The sequence below is a fragment of the Sinohyriopsis cumingii genome, chromosome 2 (assembly GCF_028554795.1).
Source record: "Sinohyriopsis cumingii isolate HCF-2022 chromosome 2, ASM2855479v2, whole genome shotgun sequence".
Taxonomy (NCBI): Eukaryota; Metazoa; Mollusca; class Bivalvia; order Unionida; family Unionidae; genus Sinohyriopsis; species Sinohyriopsis cumingii.
This window is the reverse complement of record NC_142962.1, coordinates 49,402,773-49,418,022: the sequence shown is the minus strand read 5'-3', so window position 1 is coordinate 49,418,022 and position 15,250 is coordinate 49,402,773. Positions and strand designations below refer to the sequence as shown.

Here is a 15,250-nt window from a genome sequence, read left to right as displayed (position 1 = left end):
CTATTGCCACCTACTAGCTATAAGCAGGGCCCACCATGATGAAGTCAGCAAGGCCGTATAGTAATTATTTCAATCATACCACACCCACTAGTTATAATAATGGCTCAGCTTGATGAAGTCAACAGACCCCAATAATAATTATTTCAATCAAATCAGACCACTCTGGTGACCTAGGTGGTTGCAGGTTAGAACCCCAGCCACATCATAGCAAAGACTTATAAAAATGGTACTAGCAGCTGTCTTACTTGATGCTCAGCATTAAGAGGTTAGTGTTAGGACTGGTGTCAGAATAATGTGACTGGGTGGGACATGATGCTACATGTTTGTGGCATGATGTCGCAATGATAGATATCACCATAAACAGCCACACTGCAGACATGGTAGTGATATGACTGAAAAATGTTAATACTACATTAAAAATTTAAATCACACACAAACACACACTAATTATTTCAATCATACCAGACCCACTGTCTATAATTTGGCCCAGATTGATGAAGTCAGCTGATCCTTATAGTAATTATTTCCATTGTTCCATTCTTACTGTTTGTAATTATGGCCCAGCTTAATGGTAGTCAGCAGAATCCTGTAATGATTTTTTAATCATACCACATCCACTACCTATAAATTAGGGCCCAGATTGATGAAGTCAGCTGATCCCTATAGTAATTATTTCAATTATACCACACCCACTACCCATAATTAGAACCCAATTTGATGAAGTCTGCAAATCTATAAAGTAATTATTTCAATTATACAACACCCACTACCCATAATTAGGACCCAGTTCGATGAAGTCTGCAAATCTATGAAGTAATTATTTCTATTATACCACACCCACTACCCATAATTAGGACCAAAGCTTGTTGAAGATATTAGAGCCCTGTAATGATTATTTCAATAAAACTACCCCCACTACCCATAATTAGGGCACAGACTTACGAAGTCAGCAGACCCCAATATTTTGCTAAATGTTTGACAGGATTTTTTAAATTCAGTAGAGTATTCCTACTACATATCCAGTATCCATGTTCTTCAGCCATTTTTTTGTAAATTTTGTTAGGCAATAATGCAGGAGTATGAAGCATGAAGACCTTGTTGGTCCTCATGTAAAAGATTATGCTCAGGTAGACACACATGAATGTGAAATATGAAATTCTGATTGATCCTCATGTAAAAGTTTCTGTTCAGGTAGACACACATGAATATAAAATATGAAATTCTTGTTGATTCTCATGTAAAAGATTATGCTCAAGTAGACACACATGAATGTGAAACATGAAATTCTGATTGATCCTCATGTAAAAGATTATGCTCAGGTAGACAAACATGAATGTGAAACATGAAATTCTGATTGATCCTCATGTAAAAGATTATGCTCAGGTAGACACACATGAATGTGAAACATGAAATTCTGATTGATCCTCATGTAAAAGTTTCTGCTCAGGTAGACACACATGAATGTGAAATATAAAATTCTGATTGATCTTCATGTAAAAGATTATGCTCAGGTAGACACACATGAATGTGAAATATGATATTCTAATTGATCCTCATGTAAAAGATTATGCTCAGGTAGACACACATGAATGTGAAATATGAAATTCTGATTCATCCTCATGTAAAAGATTAAGCTCAGGTAGACACACATGAATGTGAAATTTAAAAAACTGATTGATCTGCATGTAAAAGATTATGCTCAGGTAGACACACATGAGTGTGAAACATGAAATTATGATTGATCCTCATGTAAAAGATGATGCTCAGGTAGACACACATGAGTGTGAAACATGAAATTATGATTGATCCTCATGTAAAACAGTATATGCTCTGATACACGAGTGTGAAGCATAAAAACCTGACTGATCTTCACATAAAAGATCACATTCTGATAGATACATGTACACGAGTTTGAAGCATAAAAACTTAATTGACCCTTATTCTAAAGGTTATGCATATATTTATACACATGAACATAATGCATGAAAACCAGCTTGGCCATCATATAAAATATTAAGTTCAAATAGACATACATATGAGTGTGAAGCATGAAAACATGACTGCCCCATTTGTATTGTATTACACTCTGATTGATGCACATAAAGCATGTAAACCTGATTACTGTGTATTTTATTACACTCTGATAGATGCACATGAAGCATGAAAACATGATTGCCCCATGTGTATTGTATTACACTCTGATAAATGCATATGAAACATGAAAACATGATTACCCTGTGTGTACTGGATTGCACTCTGATAGATGCACATGAACATGAACCATGAAAACCTGATTGCCCTGTGTGTATTGTATTACATTCTGATAGATGCATATGAAACGTGAAAACCTGATTGCCCTGTGTGTATTGGATTGCACTCTGATAGATGCATATGAAACATGAAAACCTGATTGCCCTGTGTGTATTGAATTGCACTCTGATAGATGCACATGAAACATGAAAACCTGATTGCCCTGTGTGTATTGTATTATACTCTGATAGATGCACATGAAGCATGAAAACCTGATTGCCCTGTGTATTGTATTACACTCTGATAGATGATAGATGCACATGAAGCATGAAAACCTGTTTGCCCTGTGTGTATTGTATTACACTCTGATAGATGCATATGAAGCATGAAAACCTGATTGCCCTGTGTATTGGATTGCACTCTTATAGATGCACATGAAGCATGAAGACCTGATTGTCCTGTGTGTATTGGATTGCACTCTGTTAGATGAATATGAAACAGGAATCATGAAAACCTGATTGCCCTGTGTGTATTGGATTGCACTCTGTTAGATGCACATGAAGCATGAAAACATGATTGCCCCATGTATATTTTATTACACTGATAGATGCAAATGAAGCATGAAAACCTGTTTGCCCTGTGTGTATTTTATTACACTCTAATATATGTACATGAACATGAAGCATGAAAACCTGTTTGCCCTGTGTGTATTGGATTACACTCTGATAGATGCACATGAAGCATGAAAACCTGTTTGCCCTGTGTGTATTGGATTACACTCTGATAGATGCAATATGAAACATGAAAACCTGTTTGCCCTGTGTGTATTGGATTACACTCTGACAGATGCACATGAAGCATGAAAACCTGTTTGCCCTGTGTGTATTGGATAACACTCTGATAGATGCATATGAAACATGAAGCATGAAAACCTGATTGTCCTGTGTGTATTGTATTACACTCTGATAGATGCATATGCAACATGAATCATGAAAACCTGATTGCCCTGTGTATTGGATTGCACTCTGATAGATGCACATGAAGCATGAAGACCTGATTGTCCTGTGTGTATTGGATTGCACTCTGTTAGATGAATATGAAACATGAATCATGAAAACCTGATTGTCCTGTGTGTATTCGATTGCACTCTGTTAGATGCACATGAAGCATGAAAACATGATTGCCCCATGTATATTTTATTAACCTCTGATAGATGCAAATGAAGCATGAAAACCTGTTTGCCCTGTGTGTATTGGATTACACTCTGATAGATGCACATGAAGCATGAAAACCTGTTTGCTCTGTGTGTATTGGATTACACTCTGATAGATGCATATGAAACATGAAAACCTGTTTGCCCTGTGTGTATTGGATTACACTCTGATAGATGCATATGAAACATGAAGCATATAAATCTGTTTGAATCTCATATTAAAGAGTATGCTCAAGCATCGACACACATACACAGTTAATACCACATAGCCTATCCGCATTCTCCAGCTGCATTCTTTTATACAATAGTTTCACTTTTACAAATGAACACCAATAGTAACGAATGATCTGTTAGTGTGTTTACAATTTTCTTGTATTGTTAACTAGCCTAGGTCTGTAATATTGATGTACATTACTAATGTTACTGGAATTGTTGTGAGATGAGTAGTGATTGATTGCACTCTGTATATATCTGTATATTATCTTTCTGTTTTATAACTAATTGAGTTACTCTCATTAAAGCAAGTCCTCATTATTATGAAGCACAAAAACCTGACTGACCCTAATCTAAAAGACCATGCTGAAATAGACACACATGACCAATATCACAAAAAGTTGTATCTGTATATGAAAGATTAGTTAGACATTGATAAATTTGCTTAATAACATGTTTTTCACAAATTATATGAAATAACACAACAGCCCAGATTTAATTACTATATCAAGAGGAAAAAGACAAACTTTTATTATGATGATCTTCATAGAAAGAAATTAGATGAAAATATGAAACAACAACATTAACGGGATCATTCCACTTGACATTCAATGATTCTCACTATACGTTTAAAACCTCAAGATTCTGTGTTAAAGAAGATTATGTTTGTAGCCTGGATCATTTTAAAGCTGAGACAGTCTAAATTAAAATCAAGGATACAGTTTTTGTAATGCAAATCTGAATTAAGATAAGGCTAATATAATCTATATCTGAATGAACATAAGGCCAGTATAGTACATATCTGAATGAACATGAGGCCAGTATAGTACATATCTGAATGAACATGAGGCCAGTATAGTACATATCTGAATGAACATGAGGCCAGTATAGTACATATCTGAATGAACATGAGGCCAGTATAGTACATATCTGAATGAACATGAGGCCAGTATAGTACACATCGGAATGAACATGAGGCCAGTATAGTACACATCGGAATGAACATAAGGCCAGTATAGTACACATCGGAATGAACATAAGGCCAGTATAGTACACATCGGAATAAACATAAGGCCAGTATAGTACACATCGGAATGAACATAAGGCCAGTATAGTACACATCGGAATGAACATAAGGCCAGTATAGTACACATCGGAATGAACATAAGGCCAGTATAGTACACATCGGAATGAACATAAGGCCAGTATAGTACACATCGGAATGAACATAAGGCCAGTATAGTACACATCGGAATGAACATAAGGCCAGTATAGTACACATCGGAATGAACATAAGGCCAGTATAGTACACATCGGAATGAACATAAGGCCAGTATAGTACACATCGGAATGAACATAAGGCCAGTATAGTACACATCGGAATGAACATAAGGCCAGTATAGTACACATCGGAATGAACATAAGGCCAGTATAGTACACATCTGAATGAACATAAGGCCAGTATAGTACACATCTGAATGAATATATGGCCAGTGTAATACATATCTGAATGAACATAAGGACAGTATAGTACACATCTGAAACAAATATGGCTAATATAAATTTACATATGAATGAATATATGGTTAATATAATATAAATCTGAAACAATATAAGGCAACAAAATGTTTATTTTAATCAAAACAATTGATTGTGCTTACCATTCTAACCATGCTGTATGTAGATCTTTGCTTACTTAAAACCAGGTCCTCAGGATAATGTATATGTGTAATAATTATCATGATCCCTCACTTAAAGCCTGGTCCTCAGCAAACAGTATATCATAGCTAATAAGCTGAGTCCAACTGCAAACTGAATAGATCCAGATCTGCTACTGCATACAAATGTTTGTGCACATCTGTGTCTATGCTGTTTCTTATGAGTAATTAGTGGAGCAAACAACATAGACCTTGATCTGCTGGTGCATAATGGGACGGGAGGTCAGGGTTTATGTTATATGCAGTTAGACCCAATGAATAAGTGAGACTTAGTCTTGAAAAACTCAAGTACACTAAAATTTAGCAATAAAAATATTTTGTTTTGTATCAGTTAACATGTTCACAAGACAAGTGTGGTACAAAACTTTGTAATGGCTTTAGACTTTTAACCAGATATTATGGTAGAATATTACAAAATTTCTATCAGATTCTTTTAACCCTTTACCTCATAGAGCACAGTTACAAAGTGCAGTGCACTATAAATAGGACACCTGTCACCTATTCGACTCCATACGCATAGGCCTGCCTGTTAACTGTTAAGCAATGTAGTGTATGTTATGTTAAATAGCAATTTTATTAAATTCATAATTAATTTTTTTTGTGGAAAACCCCAAACTATTTAGCTGACATCATTTAATGCATTCTCTCGGATATATCCACAAAGAGGATTTGATTTTTAAAAATCCATTCATGATGCTTAGAAGCCATTAGAGATAAAAACCTGAGTCAAGGCCTAGTTAGACCTTGAAATTATTTGTTAGAGTACTGACTATCAGTTTCTTTATATAAAACAATAAAATACAAAATCTGGTCAAAATTCATTAGTGTATGTAAAAGTCAATGTATTCATAAGTAAAGTGAAGTACAAAAATTCAAGTAGTGACCTTTTACTTGACCCAAAGGTCACACATATCTGGTTTTCAAACTCATGCACAGTAACATCATCACCAGGACATGGTGGCATTTATACTAAGAACCATCTCAGTGCAAAGTTTTATGACTTGCCTCCAAATAATTCAAACTGGAAAATTGATAACAAACAATGAATATCAGACTACAGATAATGGATCATGGACAGATGCTGGATGCAGGATATCAGCTCTACTGGTTTTTACTAGTATAGCTAAACATTAATACTTTAACCTTGGGGCTCTGTGTGACAGAGTGGTGAAAACACTTGCCTTTTCCAATTACCGCCATCTTACCTCTGCCCATGTGTATTATCAGTCAATGTGGGCATATGAGAAAGCTGCCAGTACCTTCCCATGGATTGGTGGTTCTTACTGGGTTTTTTCTAGGTATGTCCTCTACCAATTATACTGGCTGCCATATACCATATAGCTACTTGTGCTGAATAAATGAAAACAACAACAATAATTTAACCTTGCCCCTCCCCCCTTCAGAGTTTTAAAGTATGGCAAACTGTTTTGTAAAATAAGCATTTTCCTGTAAAAAAAATGGTAAAAATATATAAAAAAATTTTGATGTTACAAAATTATTTGTAAATTTTAATAAAATGATTGTATAATATTATAAAATTATAGACATTTTATAGTATCAAAAGATCACATAAAATTATTTTCTAACATAAGTAAATGATCATTTTTGTCCACCATGGCTTTGCTTTAGGGTAGTAAATTTAAGTTTCAAGGAGGATAACCTTAGATAGTTTAAAAAGATCTGAAAACATTACTTTTATCTCGAGCACATAAGATTTAGTTTTGCTCAAAATGTAATTAAAGTATTTGCTTTCCTTCCCATTTGTTTGTATTCCTCTAACAATTTTAAAAATGGAAAGTGGAAAGCATCAAGGATATTACAAGTTCACAAACCGTAGTCATTTCATTAATCAGTTTTTAATTTCTTGCCTGATAGTCACTCGGTGGTCTCTAAAAATTGTCATCTTGCTCGTGTTTCAAACCATTAATGGAAGCTGTTGATGGACACACAGTACTAATTATACAGAAGAACTGTGAGTTCTATATGCGACATATACCATAATAGGAGCTTGTTGTTTCTATGGTTACCACATGCATCCAGGGTGTCAATTTGGTGGTTTTTACATATGACAATCATAATGGAGTCTTTTTTCATGGTTTGCATGTGATTTTGGAGAAAAATTCTATACAAAAGACGGATGGGGATGGTTTTATACACTGGAGAGTGGAAGTAGATAGCTCAGGCCATGGGGAAAAGAGCATAGTATGGCCTGATGGCAGAATTTCATATGATGGTGCCCATAGATTGGCCTATATGGTTAAATACCATTTAACACATGCAACAATTCCCCAAAAGGGGGTGGGGGAAGATTTTATATGTAAGCCACTTATGTCACAATCACTTATGTAGCAATACTGATCATTTAACTTTAGAGACACACTCAGCAGATCAAAGCAGAGAACATTGTAAAAATAAGGACTGTGCACAAAACTGCACATGCTGCATTGTCTCAACCTGTAAATTGAATTATTATATGTTGAGTCACATTGAATATCAATTATACCTGTCTTATTTCTTATCCTAGAATTAAACTCCTTGACACCTATTCTATGTTCAGCATGTTTCTCATATTGGTACATTACTTTTTTGGGCAAACAGTATTGGAACTTTTCTGCATCCCTTTTGTTGAGGGAGGAGGGAGGGACATTTTCACTTAAAATAATAGTTTTCAACCCTTCATTCCCAATATAAGTCTGCAAAAGTCCTATCTGTATTGCATTTTTTACGCAGGCAGTTTTTCTTCCCCAACCTCTCTTCATACAGTTGAAACATTCTTGATGTATAACTGCATGGTGAACATACTGCTCTCTGGCACCAAACCAGATCTCTTTTTTTTTCATGTACCAAGTCCCATGATAGAAAACCTTTATAGTCAGGGTGTTGCAAGTGGTGCTCTCAGAACACATTATTCCAAATCTCAGCATTTCTTTACTGTGTGCACTAAGCGATATGTGTTTTGTTCACCATATATGTTGCTGTGAATAAATGAAAACAAGCTTCATGTCAGAAATATGGTTTCATATTTGAAACAAAAGCTATTTATAAAGCCTACATTGCTCTGTTCTTACTATCGAGTAATAGTAAGGAATCATTTAGGTGTAAATTAGAGCTTGCTATTTGGTTTGCCAAATCATGGTGTATTACCTCCCCTTTGACTGTAATTGAGTGATTGCAAGGTTTACTTTGTTTCTCTTTTGTTCAATAATGTATGTATTTTTTCAGCTTTATATTAAAAAGTAAGTAATTTAACACTGCTTATAGTGGAAAGTAGCCACAGCAATGATTTTGAGACTTTTTCTTAACTTTTTATGAGCTTTGGGTAAATGTAGGTATATATTTATGTATTAGACAACTTTAATATGCAATTCAATTCTATTACTTAAATTTAACAAGTAATTTATGCAGTGACAAGTTTTATCAGTGTCTGCATATTGCATAGAGACATTGACTTGTCTTGGCATAGCAAAGTTTTTCACACATTTCTCCACCTCCAGCATACTTAATTGAGCTTGAGTCATAACAGTTTGTGCATACACTTTCTGTCTCCAACATCAATGTCAGCATTACAGGAACTTTGGATAGCTTTTTAAAATTTGTCTCTTGTTGCCCTTATGTAACATACCTCATGTTGATGTGTCTTTTGGGTTGATACACTCCCCCCCCCCCCCCCCGCCTTGTTGTGGGCAACATTACCAGTCTTGAAGAAATTACTCTGTCTATTCTTTGCTTCCTCACTCTTCCACATAGTTTTATACTAAAAAGTAGCACTATGTTATTTAATTATTCAGTGCAATAAAGCTTATGGAACTTTTCCTTGGCTTTTATACCTTTTTATTAACATTTGGGGGTGATGAATCACATGTGATGATAGTTTAAATAAGTTTGAAATGTCAGCATCTCTTGATGCTTCATGGGTGTGTGTATTTGTTTTAGTCACAAAAGGGCAATGGCCTCTTATCATTTTGACCTGTCATGTGGCACACTTATTTGTTTTGTTTGATTGATGTGAATAGGGATGCACTGCATTTTATTTCTGTGAGAGTCAGCAAGAAAAGAAATGCAATTTTGAAATTTAAAACAAATAAAACTTGTCTTATAGCCAGTGAGAGATGAAAATACAATGCGTCATGTAATTTGATACCCTGTGATGTTATACTTGCTGATGTCAGCATGCTTGTGTTTCTTTTGTGTAGCATGCATGCCATAGAAAGATAACATGAAGATACAAAGGCAGAAAACAATTATTTTAATAACAAGAATAAGCCACTAATAAGTACAATACAACACAGCAACATGTAATGCAGATGCAATTTAACTATAGATATTGGTATCACATAAAATGCTATTGCACTATTATCCATGCACAAGCATGGCCAATTCTTTCTTAAAATTATGCTCTTATATCAAGGAGTAAAATACAATTTTTTCTAAAAAATTTAAATCTGGTTATAGGACACACGGTACTAATTATACGGAAGAACTGTGAACCAGTCTAGAAATGGGTGAAGAAATAATAGAGTATTTACAGGTTTGGTGGTCCATAATTGGTTAATAATGAAAATTAAAATTTTAGGAAAAATATCTTTTGAGAGCTTATCCTGTATGTAACGTAAAAAAAATATTAACAAATTTCTACTGATGCAATTTTAGCGTTTTTACAGGCTTGACTCAGGAGTACTCAATACTGAAAGTAGCACCTGATTCATTTGGTGCAGAATCAATAACACGTGTTTCATACACATGTATGTAAACAAAATGCCGCGGGTCATATGGTGTTCTCCACACATAAGCTTGCACCAAGGTTAGATGTGCATGAAGAATTATAGGTCTCATTATCAGCACCCGGAAATTTTAAGTTATTGAATTTTGAATATGATAGTGTTTCCATATGTTTACCATTGGAGTTGAATTAGTACCGTGAGTCCTGATGTAACTAACCAGGCTGACTACTCACTGTCCTTTTCTTGTTTCTATACAAGTTTATTTTCAATAAAAGCTGTGTTATCTATATCCAATATTTGCAATTTCTACTTTGAAACTGCTAATAAAACTAACAAAATAAAAATGTGTAACTCTTATAAACATGTGTTCAAAACGATGTGACTCCCAAAGTTACTGAAATTTACAGAATTATTTAGAGCTTGTTGAAGATGATGAACTACATCACATCTGATGTATAAAAAAGCAAATATGGTGACTGTGTTAGTGAAGAAATTCGTGTTCACTTTGAAACATTATGACAGTGACTCCTTGTGAATATCAGGATAGAAATTATAAAATGATGAAAGAAATGATTAAGTTTTGTGCATTTTTTTGTATATCTTTGAAGCTTTTTTCTTTTTAAACAAACATGAGCATAAGTGATTACAATAGCACTAATTATGAATGAGTTTTAAAAACAAAAAATCTTGTTCTGATTTATATTGTATTCTTTTAGAATTTATAACCTAGTATAAACTTCTTGTAACTTTGAGATTAGTGGTTGTGTATTAGTAAACTCTACTTTTGGTTCTTCATAAGAAAAACAACGTACGTATTTTAATGTTTAAAAAATATTGAAAGTTGGAAGAAAAAAAACCCAAACTTTATGGATAAATATAATGATCAAAACAACCTTAGATGATAGAATTGATAAGAATATTAAAACCATCCGGGATGTAAAGAAAACGGGACAAAGTACTGCACCACGGACATTTAAATACTCTTCACAAAGAAGGTGATTTCCCTTAGAATAACGCGGAAATAAAACCCCTTATTATCGAGAGGGACTGCATACAGATTGTGTACACTATAGACAGTGTAATAGCTATCGTACCCATTTGTTCTGAAACTGACCGCAGAAGACACGAAACCTAGGTACTGAAACGTAACTACAAGATAAGATCAAGCTTATCCGCCATCCAAGTAGTCAACATAAAATCAGGGTCGAGGTCTTACATGTTGGACTACCGTCCGAGGAGCCGCTTCGTCTCTAATCCTACAGTGAAAGGCGTCTACCCTGGGTCCAGACAACAGAAAAATCAGGGTAGACGTCTTACATTATAGAACTACTTCCTCTCTCCCGCGCCAGAGTAGAGACAAATGTGATCGAGGCGAATTTGAGGTTGAGAAGAAAGAAAAAAACCCCAAAAAACTCCACACAAAACAAACAATAATCTGAAGGAAAAAAAATCACACAGAGTGACAAAAATAACTTAGGATACCACATGACCCACTCTGACATAGGACCCGCTCAATCATACTATATAAGAGAGAAGGTATGTAACTTCCGAATACTTGGTTCTTCCCATGACCCTCGATTTCCTTTTGCTTTTTACGTCTTTAAAGGCACACGACCATACTCCATTGCTTGTTTTACTCCTGAGATATTTTTCTATTCATCAAGCCATCATTGACTTTTCAGCGTTGTACCAAACTGAAGTTACGGGCTCTGAAACATGTGCCTTTAAAGACGGAAATAGCGACAGGAAATCGAGTGTAATGGGTAAAACCAAATATTCGGAAGTTACGTACCTTCTCTCTTATATAGTATGATATAATGGGCCCTATGTCAGAATGGATCATGTTGGTAATCTGAGACAGTTTTGTCACTCTATGATTTTTTCCCTTAAGATTTTTGTTTGTTTTTTACTCAACATCAAGCTCGCGTCTATCACCTGTGAGAAGAGACAGGTCTTCTGAGAGAAGGCTGGTCCATGTACATGTATTAGTAAAACAGTGTAAGACATATCCATGTCATTGACATTTTGGTGCCTTGTCTTACTGCCCAAATAACAGCTTTGTGTGGTATGTTCTGATGTTTACAAACATAGGAACAAGCATCAAAATTTTCGAGAATATCTCACACATGGCAGCACATTTTGAAGCTTTTCCACAAATTAAAGTTATGTTGATTTAGGCGGACTTTACTTACTCTGATGTCTTTTTTATATATAATAAATTCAAATTCTCTTACGAGCAGATGGATGTGTTTTCAAGTTCTGTTGACCTACATTAATTTGATTGGAATGCAATGGAAGCTGGGAATGCTGAAATTGGTTAAAAGGATGATAAATATCTTGAACTAAATGAAGCTATCAAAACTCTTTCTTCACTATTAATATGTTTTTATTCATTTTGTTAAAGAAACATTCTTTAACCTAACCTGATTTCAGCATTTTTGGCTTTCATTGCATTCCAACAAGCTGAATGGAATATAAAAATGCTTCCATTTGTTACTATCAGATTTTGATTCCATCAGGATAAAGGCAGCAAAGTAAAATCAGTCAGATTTAAATTTGTGTGAATGTTGATATGGGCTGTCAGGTGTCCGAGATATTCCTGAAGATGTTTCCTCATGTTCTGTCAGTTGGCTTGAGAACACATTTCACAAGGCCATTATTTAGGCAGTAAGATGTTGCACCAAAACAAAAACATAATGTGATACGTCTTACGTTGTAGGACCATTGCTCACTCAACCCAGCTGGGTATATATTTAGTGTTGTAGCCACAGGCAAAATGTATTTACTAACTGACTGACCAAGAACCCTTTTCCCTGCAAGTTAACATTTATTATCTCTGCCCAGTTTCCATGAGCAATCATTTGATTATGTAGCCAAGACAGCTTTCATTTCAAAGTTAAAGCATCAGTATGTAACTGAAATTTGTAATTAGAATTGGTGAAAAACACTTTCAAAATATAATTTTGAAGATTTTAATTGCTGTGTTTGTGTTCTTGTCTTCATAAAATCAGTTTGAAACTGTAAGTGAACCTGTTAAAATGTATAGGTCAGAAACATTTAGGACAGTGCTACATTGTGGAATTTGAGAAGCGCACTAAGGTCAGGATTGTTTTCTTACATCCCTCACTTGTGCAAATACAACAGAAGACCTTGACACAAATAACCAATATACGACATGATTATGAGTATATAGACCAATAAATTTGCAATCTTATCTATGCATTGTGTAACAAAGCTTGAAAGTTAGTGGTCATATTAAGAAAATCCTGTTTAAAAAAATAGATGCACCCATATGGCATGCATGGTACATTATTTGTAGTTTGATGAGTTCAGTTGGAAAGAAAGATCTAGTTCATTAATATATCAACTTGAATTGACTTCAGTTTGTCATCAGTAAAGGGCTATGTTTGGATTTTATTGGCAACAATGAAAGTTTTGATATTATGTGCCCATTTTGGTCTCGCTACACCAGAGGTGGGCAAACTGCGGGCTGCATGCGACCCGCCAAGGGCTTTCATGCGGCCCGCCAAGGGTTTTCATGCAGCCTAGGAACAAGTCATCATTCGCACTGACTCTGTTTATGTTACTCTGTTTATCAAATAAATATGCTTCTTTTGAAGTTTAAGTTTTCAAATATTAACAACATATTAACAACTGAAAATTAATTATGATGTTATTTAGGAAAACCTTTTGTTTTTGCTGTTTCAAATATTAATTATTACTTAATGAGCTATGTGTCCTGTGACAAGGTGTAAATTTGTGTATGCGGCACTTGCACTGGAAAGTTTGCCCACCTCTGCGCTACACTATATATTTTAGTCATATGACTTCACATGGGCAAATTAGGAACTAAACATTGTTAAAATTGCTGACTGATAGGAATACCTAGGTTACATAATTGTACATAAAAATAGTTAACCAACTGCTACTAAAATAATTTAATTTTTTTACTCTTCAGAACTTCACAAAAATGGACAGTCCAAAAGATTCATTGTAAAGGTTGCTAATGAGTGGTGAAAAAGTGTTATTATCACTGAACTCAGTATCAGTATCACTTAATTTTGAATTAACATCCTAAGCAGATAATTTATTGTCATTCATTAGGTATTCCAAGCTGCCCTAGCTGACCAGGCCAATGGGCTGCCAGCAGTGCAAAAGTAAAATCAATAAGTATATGCATGTCACAAGAACTACTTTTCTTCTATCATTTTATGCATACATCTTTGTGTTTTTCTTTTATTTTCTTATTTAAAAATGTTTGTTTGAGGTATGTAAAGGTAATAATTTGTGCAGCGACGGTTCATTCGAACGTTGAAATTTCGCATACATGTTTATTATGAGGCTTGAGATTAAGTGTGGTATTTCCCGTGTTACTATATTTAGCACCATTGTTAAACAGAGAGAATGACCTACATTTTGATATCTTTACTGTGTAAATTGGTTTTGTTTTTGCTTCAGATTTTACACTTTGAAAACTTCAAAATGACAATTTTTCAGGTAAATCTCAGTTTTAAAATACAATGATTCATCCAACAAAATGATATGACAATTACAACAGAGTTACTAATTGTCTAATATGAAATGTTACATTGAAAATTTGCATGCTTTCACTCACTCTTGCCTCTCAACCACCCATCCTTTACAATACCCACATATTGAACTAATTTATAACAGTAGACAAAATTTCTCATGGAGATTTGCTAGCAAGTTTACTAATTAAATTATCAACACATACTTACTTTGGCCATATTAAACTTTGGCGTTTTACATAAATTTAATAAACATAATAATTAACGGTGTCATATGATAATCAAACGGGCCTAATAAATGGTAAAATAACTTGTCGATGGTATTATGGATGTCATATCTAACTTGCCATAAATTATGAATTTTTTCCGTCTTCATACTTAGAACAACGGCAGAAAACTGTTTTTATTCCCTACTTTGTTTGTACAAAAAGGGCAATATTTAGCATCTCTTGGGATGACAGATTTGAGATAAAGTCCAGGCAATATTTAGCATCTCTTGGGATGACAGATTTGAGATAAAGTCCATTTTCAATTTGCAGAGAATTAGCACTGATCTCAAAGTGGGTAACTTTTTGTAACTGTTTCTTTTCTAAGTCTAATAATAGC

At 34.5% G+C, this 15,250-nt stretch overlaps 1 protein-coding gene across 6 annotated transcripts in view; it reads left to right on the top strand.

Moving 5' to 3' along the window:
- The first annotated feature begins 10,904 nt into the window (after positions 1-10,904).
- The window catches only part of LOC149804809 (F-box only protein 44-like), a 36,020-nt gene continuing 31,674 nt past the window's right edge, over positions 10,905-15,250 (top strand). Inside the window, exons 1-2 of one of the 6 annotated variants that reach the window (XM_089944813.1) lie at positions 10,905-11,250; positions 14,220-14,272. In XM_089944813.1, coding sequence (XP_089800939.1) covers positions 14,251-14,272 — 22 coding nt within the window. In that variant the 5' untranslated portion in view covers positions 10,905-11,250; positions 14,220-14,250. Of the gene's footprint in view, positions 11,420-11,934; positions 11,963-14,219; positions 14,273-14,591; positions 14,613-15,250 lie in introns of those variants that run through there. The other 5 variants (XM_089944803.1, XM_089944796.1, XM_089944827.1 and 2 more) reach the window with 5 other exon arrangements.